A 15,437-nucleotide genomic window follows, 5' to 3' on the forward strand; every position below is an offset into this window, starting at 1 on the left:
AAGCAACAGTTGTCACTTGCCTGGGCATATGTTAGCATCTTTAATCTGCAACTGTAAAGACTGTAAGAGGAGGAAATGTCACATGTTTAGGTGCCAGTTTAGGCCCATTAATCTCCATGTAGTTAATCAGTTAGTTTGTTTTAAGTATGGTATTTGTATGTCCACCCACCATCTCTGGGTAGTGTAAAGAAGCCATCTATGATAATTCAAAGAAAGCAAAACACGCTGTTAACAATCAGCTAAGAAAAGAAAATGGCGATCAGATCAATGTACCCTAATGTATCTTTCTCTCTCTGTGTCTGTCTGTCACCCTTTTTAAATTCTTTCTCTGAGTCTCTTCCTCATTTCTTTAAGTTTATAGTTTCAATGGATGGCTCAACTTATTAGGAAAAATAATCCAGTGATGAGATTATCTCTAATTATCTTGCTTTGTAATGTGGAATAGTCGAAAGAGAATCTCCCTGGAAGCAGAAATAATTTAGTGCTATGGAATTATGAAAACAATACAGTGATCCCTCGATTATCGCGAGGGTTCCGTTCCAAGACCCCTCTCGATAATCGATTTTTCGCAATGTAGGGTTGCGGAAGTAAAAACACCATCTGCACATGTGCGCCCTTTTTTTCATGGCCGCGCATGCGCAGATGGTGGAGTTTGCGTGGGCGGTGGGGAAACCCCGATCTTCGTCTGCTCGCTGCTGCTGCGGCCACCCAGCAGCTGATCTGCTCGGCAGCGCAGCAGCAATGAGCAGACAAAGATCGGGGTTTCCCCGCCGCCCACGCAAAGGGGAAACCCTGATTCGGCTCCTCGCTGCGCTGCTGAGCAGATCAGCTGCTGGGCGGCTGAAGGAACCTTCCCTGGGTCTTCCTCGCTGATGCCCCTGCTCGCCCGCCCTCCCTCCCGCCGCCCGCCCGTCGCCCGCCAGCAAGAGGGGGAGAGATAGAGAAAGAGAGAGAAGGAAAGAAAGAGATGAGAGAGGGAGGAAGAGAGTGTGAGAGAGGAAGAAGCAAGATAGAGAAAGAGAGAGAGAAAGAAAGATGAGAAAGGAAGGAAGAGAGTGACGTCATCGGGTGGGAAAAATCGCGATATAGCGTTTCGCGAAGAACGAGATCGCTAAAATCGAGGGATCACTGTATATCATGCTGGTGCATTCCTCTGCACCATTGCTGGTTCCGACAAAACAAAGTATAACAAATATTCAAAACCAAGTATGACTCCAACTAAAATTAAAATTTAATAATTAAAGCATATATAATTATTTTTGTAATTATTTAATTACAAATTATATAATTATACAGTGGTACCTCTACTTAAGAACTTAATTCGTTCTGTGACCAGGTTCTTAAGTAGAAGCATTCTTAGGTAGAAGCAATTTTTCCCATAGGAATCAATGTAAAAGCAAATAATGCATGCAAACCCAATAGGAAAGAAATAAAAGCTCGGAATTTGGGAGGGAGGAGGAGGAAGAAGAGGAGGAGGAGGACAGTCGCTGCCAAAGGAAGAAGGTGAGGTGAGGTGAATAAAAAAAAAAAATCCAAAACTTCAAGGCTCAAAAAAAAAAAAAAAAGAGGGATTCTGAGGCGGTGAGGAGGAGCATGCGCCTCCAATACACCTGGCACGAGGCTGCCTCCCATACACTGCCTCCCATACACTGGCTGCTGCTGCTACCTGCTTCCTCTTCCTTCCCATGCTGAAGGGCCCCCCTCTCCTCTCGCTCACTCGCTTTGTAGCTGGCACCTTTCCTTCGCTGTGGTGACTCCTTAGCTGCCCAGAGCGAAGGGAGCGTTTCTTTTCTCTGGGTGCTGGCAGAGATTTATTCCCTCTCCAAGCGCCCAGAGAAAGGAAAATGCTTCGTTTGCTCTGGACTGCCAAAGCCTCCTTAAGCGCCACCAAAAGGCTCTTCTGGCAGCCCAGAAAAGCCCGAGATGGCCAGGACTAAAGGGGGGAATGGCAGGAAACTGGCAGGGCCTTCATACCGCTCTCAAATTTCCTGGGAAATTTTTCTGGGCTCGGGTTCTTAAGTAGAAAATGGTTCTTAAGTAGAGGCCAAAAAATCTTGAGCACCCGTTTCTTATCTAGAAAAGTTCTTAAGTAGAGGTGTTCTTAGGTAGAGATACCACTGTATATGTTGTAAGCTTCTCTGAGTTGGCTGAGAATGGTGGCAAACAAATAAATAAATGTATAATATAATATAGTATAATATAATATAATATAATATAGTATAGTATAATATATAATATAATATAATATAATATAATATAATATAATATAATATAATATAATATAATATAATATATAATATAATATAATATAATATAATATAATATAATATAATATAATATAATATAATATAATATAATATAATATAATATAATATAATATAATATAATAATATAATATAATAATATAATAATATAATAATATAATATAATAATAATTACAGTACTGTACTAAGTATAATATAATAAATAGCCGATGCCATTTGACCACATGCTGGTTTCTTTTCCCCCTAATCTCTGAACAGGTATATACAGCATGCATTTATATATATATAATCTTTTCACTTATTCCTGTTCACCAGTCCAAGACTTTATCATTTTCCTTTTAATTTACCTTAAGAAAATAAAAAACAAGGAAATTCAACCTCTCACCTAAACATTTCCTGTTGTTTTTGTGTTCCAATTATTAATCACATCTTCTATGGCACAATGATAGAAATACATCTCCCATTGTGTCTGATGTTGCCTTAGTGTGTATCAAATTGCAGATTCAGTAATGCTGAAATGTGGGGAAAATGTTTTAGGTGTTTCAGGAGGAAGAACTGATGGATAATTTCATATCTCTCTGCTGCAGCTCCTTAATCATTTTGGTTACTATATTCTTCCCTTTTCCCAGCATTTGAGATCCCATGACCAGAACTACCTACCGAATTCAAAACATAGTTACACCGTTTTAATAAATAAGAACATTATAATTCACCTAATGTCAATGGGAAGATGTCATATATGATATGAATAAATTAATCAGTGAGAAGAGACTATGCTTTGTTTCATACCCAATTAAAGATAAGCGTAGAGTCATGTTACAGCAGGGATCAAAGTATAATTTATGTTAACTTTAGCAATCAATCAGAACTGCATATACTAGCAATTATCATTATTAATAAAGATATGAATTGCCCAGATTCAGATAGAGGAAAAGGGAGTTGGCAGAAAAGGTGGGGGGGGGGGACTGCAGAGAGAAAGAGAGAGAATATTAAATTTTAACCATTCTTTCAATATAGACTTTAGAAAATCAACAAAGTAAGTCACCAACTGTCACTATTTCTCCTGGTTTCATGCAAATGGCTGCTCTAAAGTTTTTCCTTTTTTGTTTGGTATCAATCTTCAATCAAAAGACCTCTGTTTCTGCTTCCCAGAGGTATGTATTTATCTTTTAGTGAAAATGATAGGAAATATTTTCAAAAAATAAGGACATAGGCCTAAGTGGATGTAGAGATGAGAATTTTATATTGCCAAATTATTATGGGGAGAAGACCCATAATGGGAAACTTGTAGCATAGAAAAATTACATATCAATTTAATGCTAATATATGCCACAGTGAGACCAAACTCAAGCTGGAGCACAACCATTAACAAATCAATTTAAAGTTTTTAAAAATTGCCACCTAAAATGAGGAAACAATTCTCTTCCTCCTGATTGATATAGAATCAATATTTTATAAAAATACTATGTCCTTTTCTTTGTTTTTCTTCTCCCAAGCAATTAGGTTTCTGCTAACTTTTTATGACATAATTAACATGAGGGTAATAATCCAAATCTTCAATGATTTCTTAAAATTCAGGTCCCAATTTTTGATAAATCATTGTAAGGGACTTTCCAAAAGAAAATAAACTCTAATAGGTGAATAGTAAACTTTAGATCACAACAGTTATTAATAAGTTATTTAAAAACTTTATATTGCAATAGGATATATTCTCTTCAACAGATAAAAAAATAAACCTTAGCCATCAAACTGGAATCCTTAAACTCATTTTATATGTGGATTAACAGAATTTATTACATGCACTGTTTTTCCTTTGATGTTAAATCTCATTTTTGCTCAAAACTGTTGCGAATAGATTCCACACAAATGAATGCTTTACTCTCTCTAGTCCTTGTATTATTTTGTATGTTTATTCAGGAATGCAGCCTTAATGTTATCACTTCCTGCCTAAGTTTGGCTGATCCAGAGATTTCCCAATAACAGACTGCATGGTTGTTCCCTGAGTGATCACGTGAATCATATATTACTGAGAATGACATAACCACAGTTTTGGAATCAACTCATTGTTTTGAAATTTTGATAATTATTTCACCACTGAAGCCTCCAGTTTCAGGGATGAATGGTGACCCATCAGTTGAGAAAGAGGTCATTCCTATGTTTCCATAGCACCATCACCTACCACATTTGATCCTGTCAGGTTGCAACTTCCTCATGTGGTTGACTTGGGACAATGGGGAACTTCCCTTTGCCCAGAGCAACACAACTGAAACAAAAAAATCCAAGACTTGCACAATGGCAGGTGCCTGGCGAAGTGGGAGGATTGGGAGGGAGATAATTTCAATCTGTTGACAGTTCTATTCATAGATGATTTAGATTTGAAAAAAACATCCAGGAATATAACTTCGTAATGATACAATCACATTCTCAGAAGTCTTCAGTTCCATTTTCTGATAACTCTATACCGAGAAGTGCACCAGATGATTTCTCAAAGTTGGAATATGATCAGGAAGAGGTATTGCTCAGCTGAGGCTCAGTGGCAATATTTGTTCCATCAGCAGAACAATTTCAGTTCTAGAAGTCTCCATTATCATAACAAAGTTATCCAACTGTCTCAAGTGAAATTCAAGCCCAATATCTCACCAACCGTATTGAGGACGTAGGTTTTGAGTCTACACGCATTGGCATAATAAAACCAATAAAAATATTTTAAAATTAAAATTAACACACTAAATCTCTACATTTTTATAGATGTTAAATTAACTATATACCTGTTATAGGTTTTGGGAAGCATAGAATAGAAATAGAAATAATAGAAATAGAAATAGAATGGAATAGAATGGAATAGAATAGAATTATTTATTGGCCAAGGGTGATTGGATACACAAGGAATTTATCTTTGGTTCTTATGCTCTCAGTGTACATAAAAGAAAAGATACATTTGTCAAGAATCATGAGGTACAACACAATGATTCCAATAGGATACAAATAAGCAATCAGGAAACAATCAATATTAATCGTAAGGATACAAGCAACAAGTTATAGTCATCCAGTCATAAGTGGGAAGAGATGAGTGGTAGGAACGATGAGAAGACTAATAGTAATGCAGCCTTAGTGAATAGTGACAGAGTGGTAAGGGAATTATTTATTTAGCAGAGTGATGGTGTTTGGGGAAAAACTGTTCTTGTGTCTTGGTGTGCGGTGCTCTATAATGTCATTTGGAGGGTAAGAGTTTTTTTCTGCAATTCTGATTATCTTCTGAAGATAGCATGTCATCTCAAATCCAAGTGAAATAGTATGCAAATAATTAAATGTCTTTCAATCCATTTATCCCTAAGCACTTGTCAAATGTTGAGATTAAAACAATCTTGAGCACATTGGTGGTGCTTTAAGTGAGGTCTTCAGAAGGGGGATTTCCATTTGGTTCTAATGATATCTTGGTGGCCTTCAATACTTCTAACCATAATCAGGAAAGATTATTCTCATTCTCTTCCTTCTCACCTGAAGAACCAGACTTCCATGTGAACGTGAAGCAAAAGAGGAGAGAGAGCTCATGAACCACAGCAACCTCTGCTTTATATTTCAGCTGAAGCCCAGAAGGACTTGCCAAACAGCCTCATCCATTGCTAGCCAAAACCTTGCCCCAGATCAACAGGTTTCCCCACCCACCATATTTCTGTTGGCAGAAAATTGCCTTCAAGCAGGCAAGCAGAAATTTGTTATGACAAGCACGAAGCTAAATCAAGGCCAAGCATTTTGGTTTGTTAGCAAACAAGCCAATTTCCTTGGCAAGTCCTCTTGTATTCTATTCAACAGAGAAGAAAATTACTCCCAGATAGCCAGGAGTCAAGCAGTGGTGGTCCATACAACATCAATAGCCACCATTAACACTTTAGACTTATATACCACTTCACGGTACTTTAAAGCCCTCTCTATGCAGTTTGCAGAGTCAGCATATTGCCCCCAACAATCTGGGTCCTCATTTTACCCACCCTGGAAGGATGGAAGGCTGAGTCAACCTTGAGCCTGGTGAGGATCGAACTGCTGGCAGTGGGCAGAATTGGCCTGCAATACTGCATTCTAGTCACTGCGCCACCAGAGGTCTTTCGAACATTCATGGCTGCTCAGTCATTCGGAATGGGAGACTCATAATTTTGGTTCTGCGGCTCAGATCTTTGCGTTCTCATTCTTTCTCTTTCAGGGATCAGGTTTTGTGGGCTTTTCCACACTCTGACAGACAAGTGGACGTGCTACGGAATCTGACAACTGCTTTTGAGGTAATAGCTTTTGGCAAACCATGAATGTAGTGCAGAAAAGCTAGGTTTTCACATGGCATTAAACTGTAGTGTGTTGAATTTGCTTTTGGCTTCGTGCGATGTGAAATGAGCCATCATGTTGGTTAATAAACAGTTTAGCACAAACCCAGCCAATTGTGGTTGATTAATGATCAACAGCTTAAGGTGATATGTAAAGCTAGTCAGAATACAGTGCTCATTTAGGACCATTTTGGGTAGTATTTAGAATGGAGTTTAAGAAAAAAAATGGACACAGAAGGGGGAAAAAAGGAGTGAAAGAAGAATAACTGCTGGAAAAAAAGTTTATATAGGTATCGTGTTTCCCTCAAAATAAGACGGGGGCTTATATTTTTTTGTACCCCAAAATATGGCCTTGGCCTTATTGTGTGTGTGTGTGTGTGTGTGTTATTTTAGGGTTGAGATGTGCATTTTACTGGAATTTGGCAGCTCTTATTTTCAGTGAAACATGGTATATATTAATTCCCCAATATACAGTATTTATAAAAATATACTGGAGGACACATTAATCTCCTAATAAAATGCATAGTAATTAAACTTAAAGAGGATGTAGAAATCGCTTGGAACAAAACGAAGAGTTATACATCCACTGGAACAGGCAGCTACATTAAATCTGAATCATCACCACATAGAAACTTGTGGAGTTACATTAATGGTCTGCCTGAGAAAGTATGCTTGATGGAATATTGGTATGAAAGACAGTGACAAAAAAGCATACAGAAAAATAATTGGTGCAAAAAGGATTCAAAAATACATACGATGAATACTGAGGGGGAAAAAAGAGATTAACAGAATATTGTGAAGGATCTCAAGGAGTGGACATTTTGTTTTGGAATGGTCAAAGAAGACCAAAAAAAGATAGGATGAATAACATTTAAAATAAAAAATGGCATGAAACTGAAACAAAGAATGCCAGAAAACTTTCTAAGGGAATGATGGAGATATATTTAAGAGTGGAATTGAAATGAACGCTGCAACTGTTAATGTCCAAGAAAATAATATTACTGGAATAATGCTGTGAGAAAGTTGAAAAGCAAGAAGGCTATAGATATATATAGAGAAGGTGGAGGAATATTAAAATAGGGAGCTGGTTTGCTTATGGTTAAAAGGTGAAACTGGCTTTGAAACGTGATTTACTTGTGTCAGTTTTTCTCTAACAATCAGAGCAGTGAGTAGTCTCCTTTCCTCAATAGACACTTGCAGAAATTCTGCTACTTAAATAATGGACGCTACTACCAAGTCATACATGCTCAGAAGATAGAAGAGCTCAGGAGTCAAGAACCAAAATCTATATATGTCTACCTAAGCTCTAAAAGTTCATCTTAGTCCAGTGATGGCAAACCTATGGCATGTGTGCCACAGGTGGCACATAGAGCCACATCTGAGGACACCGAGGTGGTATCCTATGTCAGATCCAGTGTGCATGTGTGTGCTGACCAGCTGATTTGGGGGCTTTTGGGGGGCCATTTTCACTCTGCCCAGGCTTCAGGAAAGCCTTCTGAAGCCTGGGGATGATGAAAAATGAGCCAACCAGAAGTTCAGAAATAAGCTTCCAGTTGGCCTGTTGAGCTGTTTTTCACTGCCCCCAGGCTTGTGTGCATACATGGGGAGGGCATTGGTGTGGGAGCGCTCACCACCACTGTCGTAATCTTTTTTTCCCTCCAGGTGTTTGAACCAATGAATTCTAAGCCATATGTTTCCCAACCTTTAAGATTAGCATCTCTTCTATCTTTACACAATGGTTCTACCTGTCCTTGTCACGTTGCCATCTTCAGCCCTTATCAAAAATATATGAGAGGATTGCATCTCTGTCTGGCAACTGGAAGAACGTTGTTATTGTTCCGTTGCACAAAGGGGCAGGTAGCAAGAGTACATGCAAACAACGGGGGGGGGGGGGGGGAGTGCCCAAGAGTGGGAATTAATGAGTTAGGCGTGACAGCAAAATTCACTGCAGTTTGGGCCAGTGGATCACTGAAAAAGTGTTTGAATGTGAGAAAGATAGATTTATTATTTATTGATTTATTGATTAATTGGACTTTTATGCCGCCTCTCTCCGAGGACTTGGGGCAATTTACAACATATAATAAAACAATATATAACATTTCAGGTCCAATTAATTAAATATAAAATATAAAAACCAAAAGCCATAAAAAAAAACCCAGTCATTCCCATTCAATCAGCTTTCTCTCAGCCCATTCATCAGCCAGAGGGCAAGAATCTAATAGAAACATAGAAGACTGACAGCAGAAAAAGACCTCATGGTCCATCTAGTCTGCCCTTATACTACTTTCTGTATTTTATCTTAGGATGGATATATGTTTATCCCAGGCATGTTTAAATTCAGTTACTGTGGACTTACCAACCACGTCTGCTAGAAGTTTGTTCCAAGCATCTACTACTCTTTCAGTAAAATAATATTTTCTCATGTTACTTCTAATCTTTCCCCCAACTAACCTCAGATTGTGCCCCCCAAGCCTGGCGGCATAAATGAGTCTTAAGACTCTTGCAGAAGGCAAGGAAGGTGGGGGCAGTACGAATCTCCAGGGGGAGTTGATTCTAGAGGGGGCCCCATAGAGAAGGCTCTTCCCCTAGGCCCCATCAACCGACATTGTCTAGTTGACGGGACCTGGAGAAGGCCAACTCTGTGGGACCTAACCGGTCGCTGGGATTCATGCGGCAGAAGGCAGTCCCGTAGGTATTCTGACCCGATGCCAGGTAGGGCTTTATAGGTCATAATCAACACTTTGAATTGCATCTGGAAACCAATTGGCAGCCAATGCAGTCCGTGGAGTGTTGGAGAGATATGTACATGTCTGGGCGAGCCCATGACTGCTCACGCGGCTGAGTTCTGCACAATTTGTAGGTTGTATTTATTGATAGTAAAAAGTGTATAATAAAATGAAAAAGCTAGCAATGTGGAAGATTTTGCAAAAGTTTGGAGTTGAAAGCTATTCCTAGACTTATGTCGAATTGAAGTAAAAACATAGATTTAGGATTATCAGGGAGTAAAATGAAGATTTGTGATTTCTCCTTAGTTAATGTATTTATAGGAATATGCACATGCGGAATACTTATGGTGCTGCCAATGGGAACATCATTATTGCAACATGCAATTTGTATTACGCAGATAGTATCATGCTGTTCTGTCGAGCTCTCTGGTAGAATCCTCCCAAAAATGCACAGATACAATTTCAGACACACACACGTTTGAAAATTCAAAACAACGTTCTTTACTGTATACCGAAAATGCAAATAAACAGAGCATTCTTTTTGTATAGCAAAGAGCACTTGTCTCCAAACAAACTGGTAATTTGTACAAGTCCCTTATCAGTTCTGTGATACTTAGCTTGCAGCTGTGAGGCAATTCACAGTCCTTCTTCTTTCACAAAGTGAAACACACTTTGCTCTGGGTTAGTTTCAAAGCGGGGGTAAAATCAGCACACAAAGATCAAAGTCAGCAACGCAGGCATGAAACACAACGATCAGATAATCCTCCACAATGGCCAAACCCACAGGCTGCTATTTATAGCAGCCTCACTAATTACCACAGCCCCACCCAACCACAAGTGGCCTCATTTTCTTTGATAATAATCTCTCAGTTGTTGTTGCCTATGCATCGCTCTCTGCCTGCATGGCTGTATCATTAACTCTTGTTCCGAATCCAAGGAGGAGCTAGATAATTGATCTCCTTCTGAGCTGTCTGCCAAACTCTCCTCCTCCCTTTCACTCATGTCTTCTTGGTCAGAGGAGCCTTCATCATCAGATTCCACCGGGGGCAAAACAGGCCTGCAGCATGTGGATGTCTCCCCGACAGCCACAGTCATTGGGGCAGAAGCTGGGCCAGAGCTAACCACAGCACATGCAATGAGAATTAATATGTAAATCAAAGTAGCAAAACCAAGGCAGATGTGACAGAAAATTACTAGTTTTCTACCTTACTAGTTTTGAGTTTAGTTCCAGAGCAAGTAGAAAGGAAGCCTCCAACTACTTCTCTCAAAATGCAAATCCAATAAATAAATAAAATATTTTGCATAAAAAGAGCATAACAGATATGCAAGATAAAACAGATTGCCACGAGAAAGTATAACAAGTACCCCATTCTGCATGTCATTCTTTTTCATTTCAAAATAGATTGTGCTTTGGCAACCTGCTTCCCCTGAAAATATTGTAAAGAATAAGGAGGTACATTTTTACGTCAATGTTTCTGATGTAGATAACGTGAAAGCGGAGCTTATCCGATCGGCCATTTTATTCAGGTACGATACTTCCTGTCCTGTTCTCCATGTCTTGCAAGCAGGATACTCTCAAGCCATGTTTCTTTTTTAAAATCAAAGATGAGGAACCTTTATGCTCTTTCTTTTCAGAGTTTCTCTGGAAGATGTTCAGAAAATTATTGACCTGCAAACTGTCAATGACACTGTTACCCCCCGCAGTTCTGTTTCATTCTATGAGCAATATCATTCTCTAAAAGTGGTAAGACTTGGTGTAAATTGTCCCTTTTTTTTATTTGATTTGATTTGATTTGTATGCCGCCCCTCTCCGTAGACTCGGGGCGGCTAACAACAGTAGTAAACAGCATATGACAATCCAATATTAAAACAGTTAAAAACCCTTATTGTAAAACCAAACATACATACAGATATACCATGCATAAAATAGTAAAGGCCTAGGGGGAAAGAGTATCTCAGTTCCCCCATGCCTGGGGGCAGAGGTGGGTTTTAAGAAGCTTACGAAAGGCAAGGAGGGAGTTGGTTCCAGAGGGCTGGGGCCGCCACAGAGAAGGCTCTTCCCCTGGGTCCCGCCAAGCGACATTGTTTAGTTGACGGGACCCGGAGAAGACCCACTCTGTGGGACCTAACTTGTCGCTGGGATTCGTGCAGCAGAAGGCAGTCCCTGAGATAGTCTGGTCCGGTGCCATGAAGGGCTTTATAGGTCATAACCAACACTTTGAATTGTGACCGGAAACTGATCGACAACCAGTGCAGACTGCGGAGTGTTGGTGTAACATGGGCATATTTGGGAAAGCCCATGATTGCTCTCGCAGCTGCATTCTGCACGACCTGAAGTTTCCGAACACTTTTCAAAGGTAGCCCCATGTAGAGAGCGTTACAGTAGTCGAGCCTCGAGGTGACGAGGGCATGAGTGACTGTGAGCAGTGACTCCCGGTCCAAATAGGGCCGCAACTGGTGCACCAGGCGAACCTGGGCAAACGCCCCCCTCGCCACAGCCAAAAGATGGTGCTCTAATGTGAGCTGTGGATCGAGGAGGATGCCCAAGTTGCGGACCCTCTCTGAGGGGGTCAGTAGTTTCCCCCCCCCAGGGTGATGGACGGGCAGATGGAGTTGTCCTTGGGAGGCAAAACCCACAGCCACTCCATCTTATCAGGGTTGGGTTTGAGTCTGTTGACACCCATCCAGGCCCCAACAGTCTCCAGACACTGGCACATTACTTCCACTGCTTCGTTGACTAAAACTGTGGTGGGTTCTCACTCAGGGAACTACTAACCAAGGATTTCATGGTGAAATAGTCATAACCTTGTTTAGGTCAACCAACAAACAACTTCCCTGGATGCCATGAGCCAATGATTGCTCTGTGCAATTGACCAAATTGAATTGAAAGAAGGCAGAGTTACTATTTCCCAAGTGACCATATGATTGGCTGAAACTTGGAAGTTCTGGATTTATGGGGGGAGAGTATGATGATGGGGGGAACCTTCACCCATATTTGGCAGGTTTACTAAGTGGGGTCCTATTGGAGTGCACATCTTCATCACCACTAGACCACTTTTTAAGAGTTGGATTTGGTTTGAAGATTAGTGTGCTTGGAAATTGCAATTGGTGTAAAATGCAACTAAGAGGAAAATCTGACCCCATCAACTAGCCTAAAATTATAACAGCATCTTGCTTGGAGATTTTTGGGAGACTGTTAAGGTTGAGGGTTTTTTATAGGGACTTTAAAGTAATACATTATGGTTTACTAGAGAAAGATCCAATTATTGTCATTTTGTCCCTTATTTTTGTGCCAGAGAAAGAAGTCAGAAGTGATGCTTCTTTTCATACACTAGGATATAATTTATTTCTTTAAAATAGAATTCTTTATTGGTCAAGTGTGATTGGCCCACGCAAGGAATTTGTTTTTGGTGTATGCGCTCTCTGTGTACACAAGGAGTATAAAATACATTAATCAAGAATAAAAAGATACAACATTTAGTGATAGTCAATGTTACTAATAAGCTATCAAATTGTACTAGGAAACAAATAAAACAATATAAATTTAATCAATAATATACAAGTAACATGGTTATAGTCATAAGTGGGAAGAGATAGTTACTGGGAAGGATGAGAAGAATATTAGAAATACAGTCTTAGCAAATAACTTGACAGAATAGAATAGAATAGAATAGAATTTTATTGGCCAAGTGTGATTGGACACACAAGGAATTTGTCTTGGTGCATATGCTCTCAGCGAACATAAAATAAAATATACATTTGTCAAGAATCATGTGGTACGACACTTAATGATTGTCATAGGGGTCAAATAAGCAATGACGAAGCAATATTAATACAAGTCTTAGGATATAAGCAACAAGTTACAGTCATACAGTGAACATGGGAGGAAATGGGTGATAGGAATGATGAGAAAAACTAGTAGAATAGAAGTGCAGATTTAGTAGAAAGTCTGACAGTGTTGAGGGAATTATTTGTTTAGTAGAGTGATGGCGTTTGGAAAAAAACTGTTCTTGTGTCTAGTTGTCTTGGTGTGCAGTGCTCTGTAGTGACGTTTTGAGGGTAGGAGTTGAAACAGTTTGTGTCCAGGATGTGAGGGGTCAGTAAATATTTTCCCTGCCCTCTTTTTGACTCGTGCAGTATACAGGTCCTCAATGGAAGGCAGGTTGGCAGCAATTGCTTTTTCTGCAGTTCTGATTGTCCTCTGAAGTCTGTGTCGGTCCTGTTGGGTTGCAGCACCAAACCAGACAGTTATAGAGGTGCAGATGACAGACTCAATGATTCCTCTGTAGAACTGTATCAGCAGCTCCTTGGGCAGTTTGAGCTTCCTGAGCTGCGCAGAAAGAACATTCTTTGTTGTGCTTTTTTGATGATGTTTTTGATGTTAGGTGACCATTTTAGGTCTTGAGATATGATAGAACCTAGAAATTTGAAGGTCTTTACTGTTGATACTGTGTTGTCTAATATTGTGAGAGGTGGAAGGGTGGAAGGGTTTCTCCTAAAGTCTACCACCATTTCTATGGTTTTGAGTGTGTTCAGTTGAAGGAATTGTTTAGCAGAGTGATGGCATTCAGGGAAAAACTGTCCTTGTGTCTAGTTGTTCCGTTGTGTCTACAGCATCGTTTTGAGGGTAGAAGTTGAAACAATTTATGTATAGAATGTGAGGGGCCTGTAGATATTTTCACAGCTCTCTTTTTGACTCATGCAATATGTCTCATATTGGTCTCAATGGAAGGCAGGTTGGCAGTAATTGATTTTTCTGCAGTTCTAATTATCCACTGAAGTCTGTCTCTGTCTTGTTTGGTTGCAGAACCAAACCAGTTATAGAGGTGCAGATCACAGACTCAATAATTTCTCTGTAGAACTGAGTCAGCAGCTCCTTGGAAAGTTTGAGCTTTCTGAGTTGCTGCAGAAAGAACATTCATTGTGCTTTTTTGGTGACATTTTTGAAGTTAGGTGTCTATTTTAAGTCTTGACATATGATAGATAGAACCTAGAAACCTGAAGGATTCTACAGTTGATATTGTTGTCTAGTATAGTAAGAGATGGTAGTATAGGAAGTTTTCTTCTAAAATCCACCACCATTTTGACAGCTTTGAGTATATTTAGTTCAAAATTGTTTTGGTTGCACAAGGCTAGTTGTTCAACCACCTACCTGTATGCAGATTCATCGTTTTCTTGAATGAGACCAATTGTTGTATCATCTGCAAACTTCAGTAGTTTAACAGAGAGATACTTTGAGATGCAGTCATTGGTATACAGAAAGAAGTGGAGAAAGCACACAGCCCTGGGGGGGGGGGATCCTGTGCTAATTGTGCAGGTATCTGGTGTGATTTTGCCTAGCTTCACCTGCTAGTTCCTGTTAGGAAGCGTATGACCATTTACAAGTGTTTTCAGGTATCGCTAGCTGGTTTAGTTTAGTTAGAAGAATGTCCAGAATAATGGTATTGAATGCCGAGCTGAAGTCTACAAAGAGGATCCTTGCATAGGTCTTTGGAGATTCAAGATGTTGTAGGATGTAGTGCAGAGCCATATTAACAGCATCATCTGTTGATCTATTTGCTCAATAGGCAAACTGCAAGGGGTCTAACAGTTGATCCATGATAGTTCTCAGCTGGCTAAGCACTAGCCTTTCAAAGTTCTTCATAATACAGATGTTAGAGCAACTGGTCTGAAGTCATTCAATTCCAGTAGAGCAATAGTAGTAAAATAGTAGTAAAAGTGTTAAGATTTGGTGTAATTGGTCGCTAAATTTTATGATCCATATTTTGCACCACTAATGTAATGCTTTTAATCAGCTCAAAACCCTTTTTGATGACAATAAAAAATTCAGGTTTAAAATGTGCAACAATATATCCATGTTTCATCTTCTTCAAATCATTACATCAAGCCTGTAAAGTAAGCTAATGTTATTATAGTATAGTATTATTGTTGTAACTATAGTGCAGAAACAGAGTTAGGTCACATCAATTGCTTTTTCCAGCCTCTTCCATTATTCTTTTAATTGTTGGAACACACCAATTGCCTAAATGGTTGTTCTGACCTTCAAAAATATTTATTGTATCCCAACTTTATGGAACTTGGTAAACAGTCTGTGCTCAATATACAATCACCCTGGGGGAAAAAATTAGGAACAC

The 15,437-nt window shown here is 39.4% G+C and overlaps 1 protein-coding gene across 1 annotated transcript in view; it reads left to right on the forward strand.

The window, feature by feature from the left end:
• Positions 1-3,319: 3,319 nt before the first annotated feature.
• Positions 3,320-15,437, forward strand: part of CPB2 (carboxypeptidase B2) — a 29,007-nt gene continuing 16,889 nt past the window's right edge. The window contains exons 1-4 of the mRNA XM_070732742.1: positions 3,320-3,418; positions 6,463-6,538; positions 10,706-10,830; positions 10,939-11,047. Of these exons, the coding sequence (XP_070588843.1) occupies positions 3,336-3,418; positions 6,463-6,538; positions 10,706-10,830; positions 10,939-11,047 (393 nt within the window). The 5' untranslated portion in view covers positions 3,320-3,335. The remainder of the gene's footprint in view (positions 3,419-6,462; positions 6,539-10,705; positions 10,831-10,938; positions 11,048-15,437) is intronic.

Source organism: Erythrolamprus reginae, chromosome 1 (assembly GCF_031021105.1).
Source record: "Erythrolamprus reginae isolate rEryReg1 chromosome 1, rEryReg1.hap1, whole genome shotgun sequence".
NCBI classification, from domain to species: Eukaryota; Metazoa; Chordata; class Lepidosauria; order Squamata; family Dipsadidae; genus Erythrolamprus; species Erythrolamprus reginae.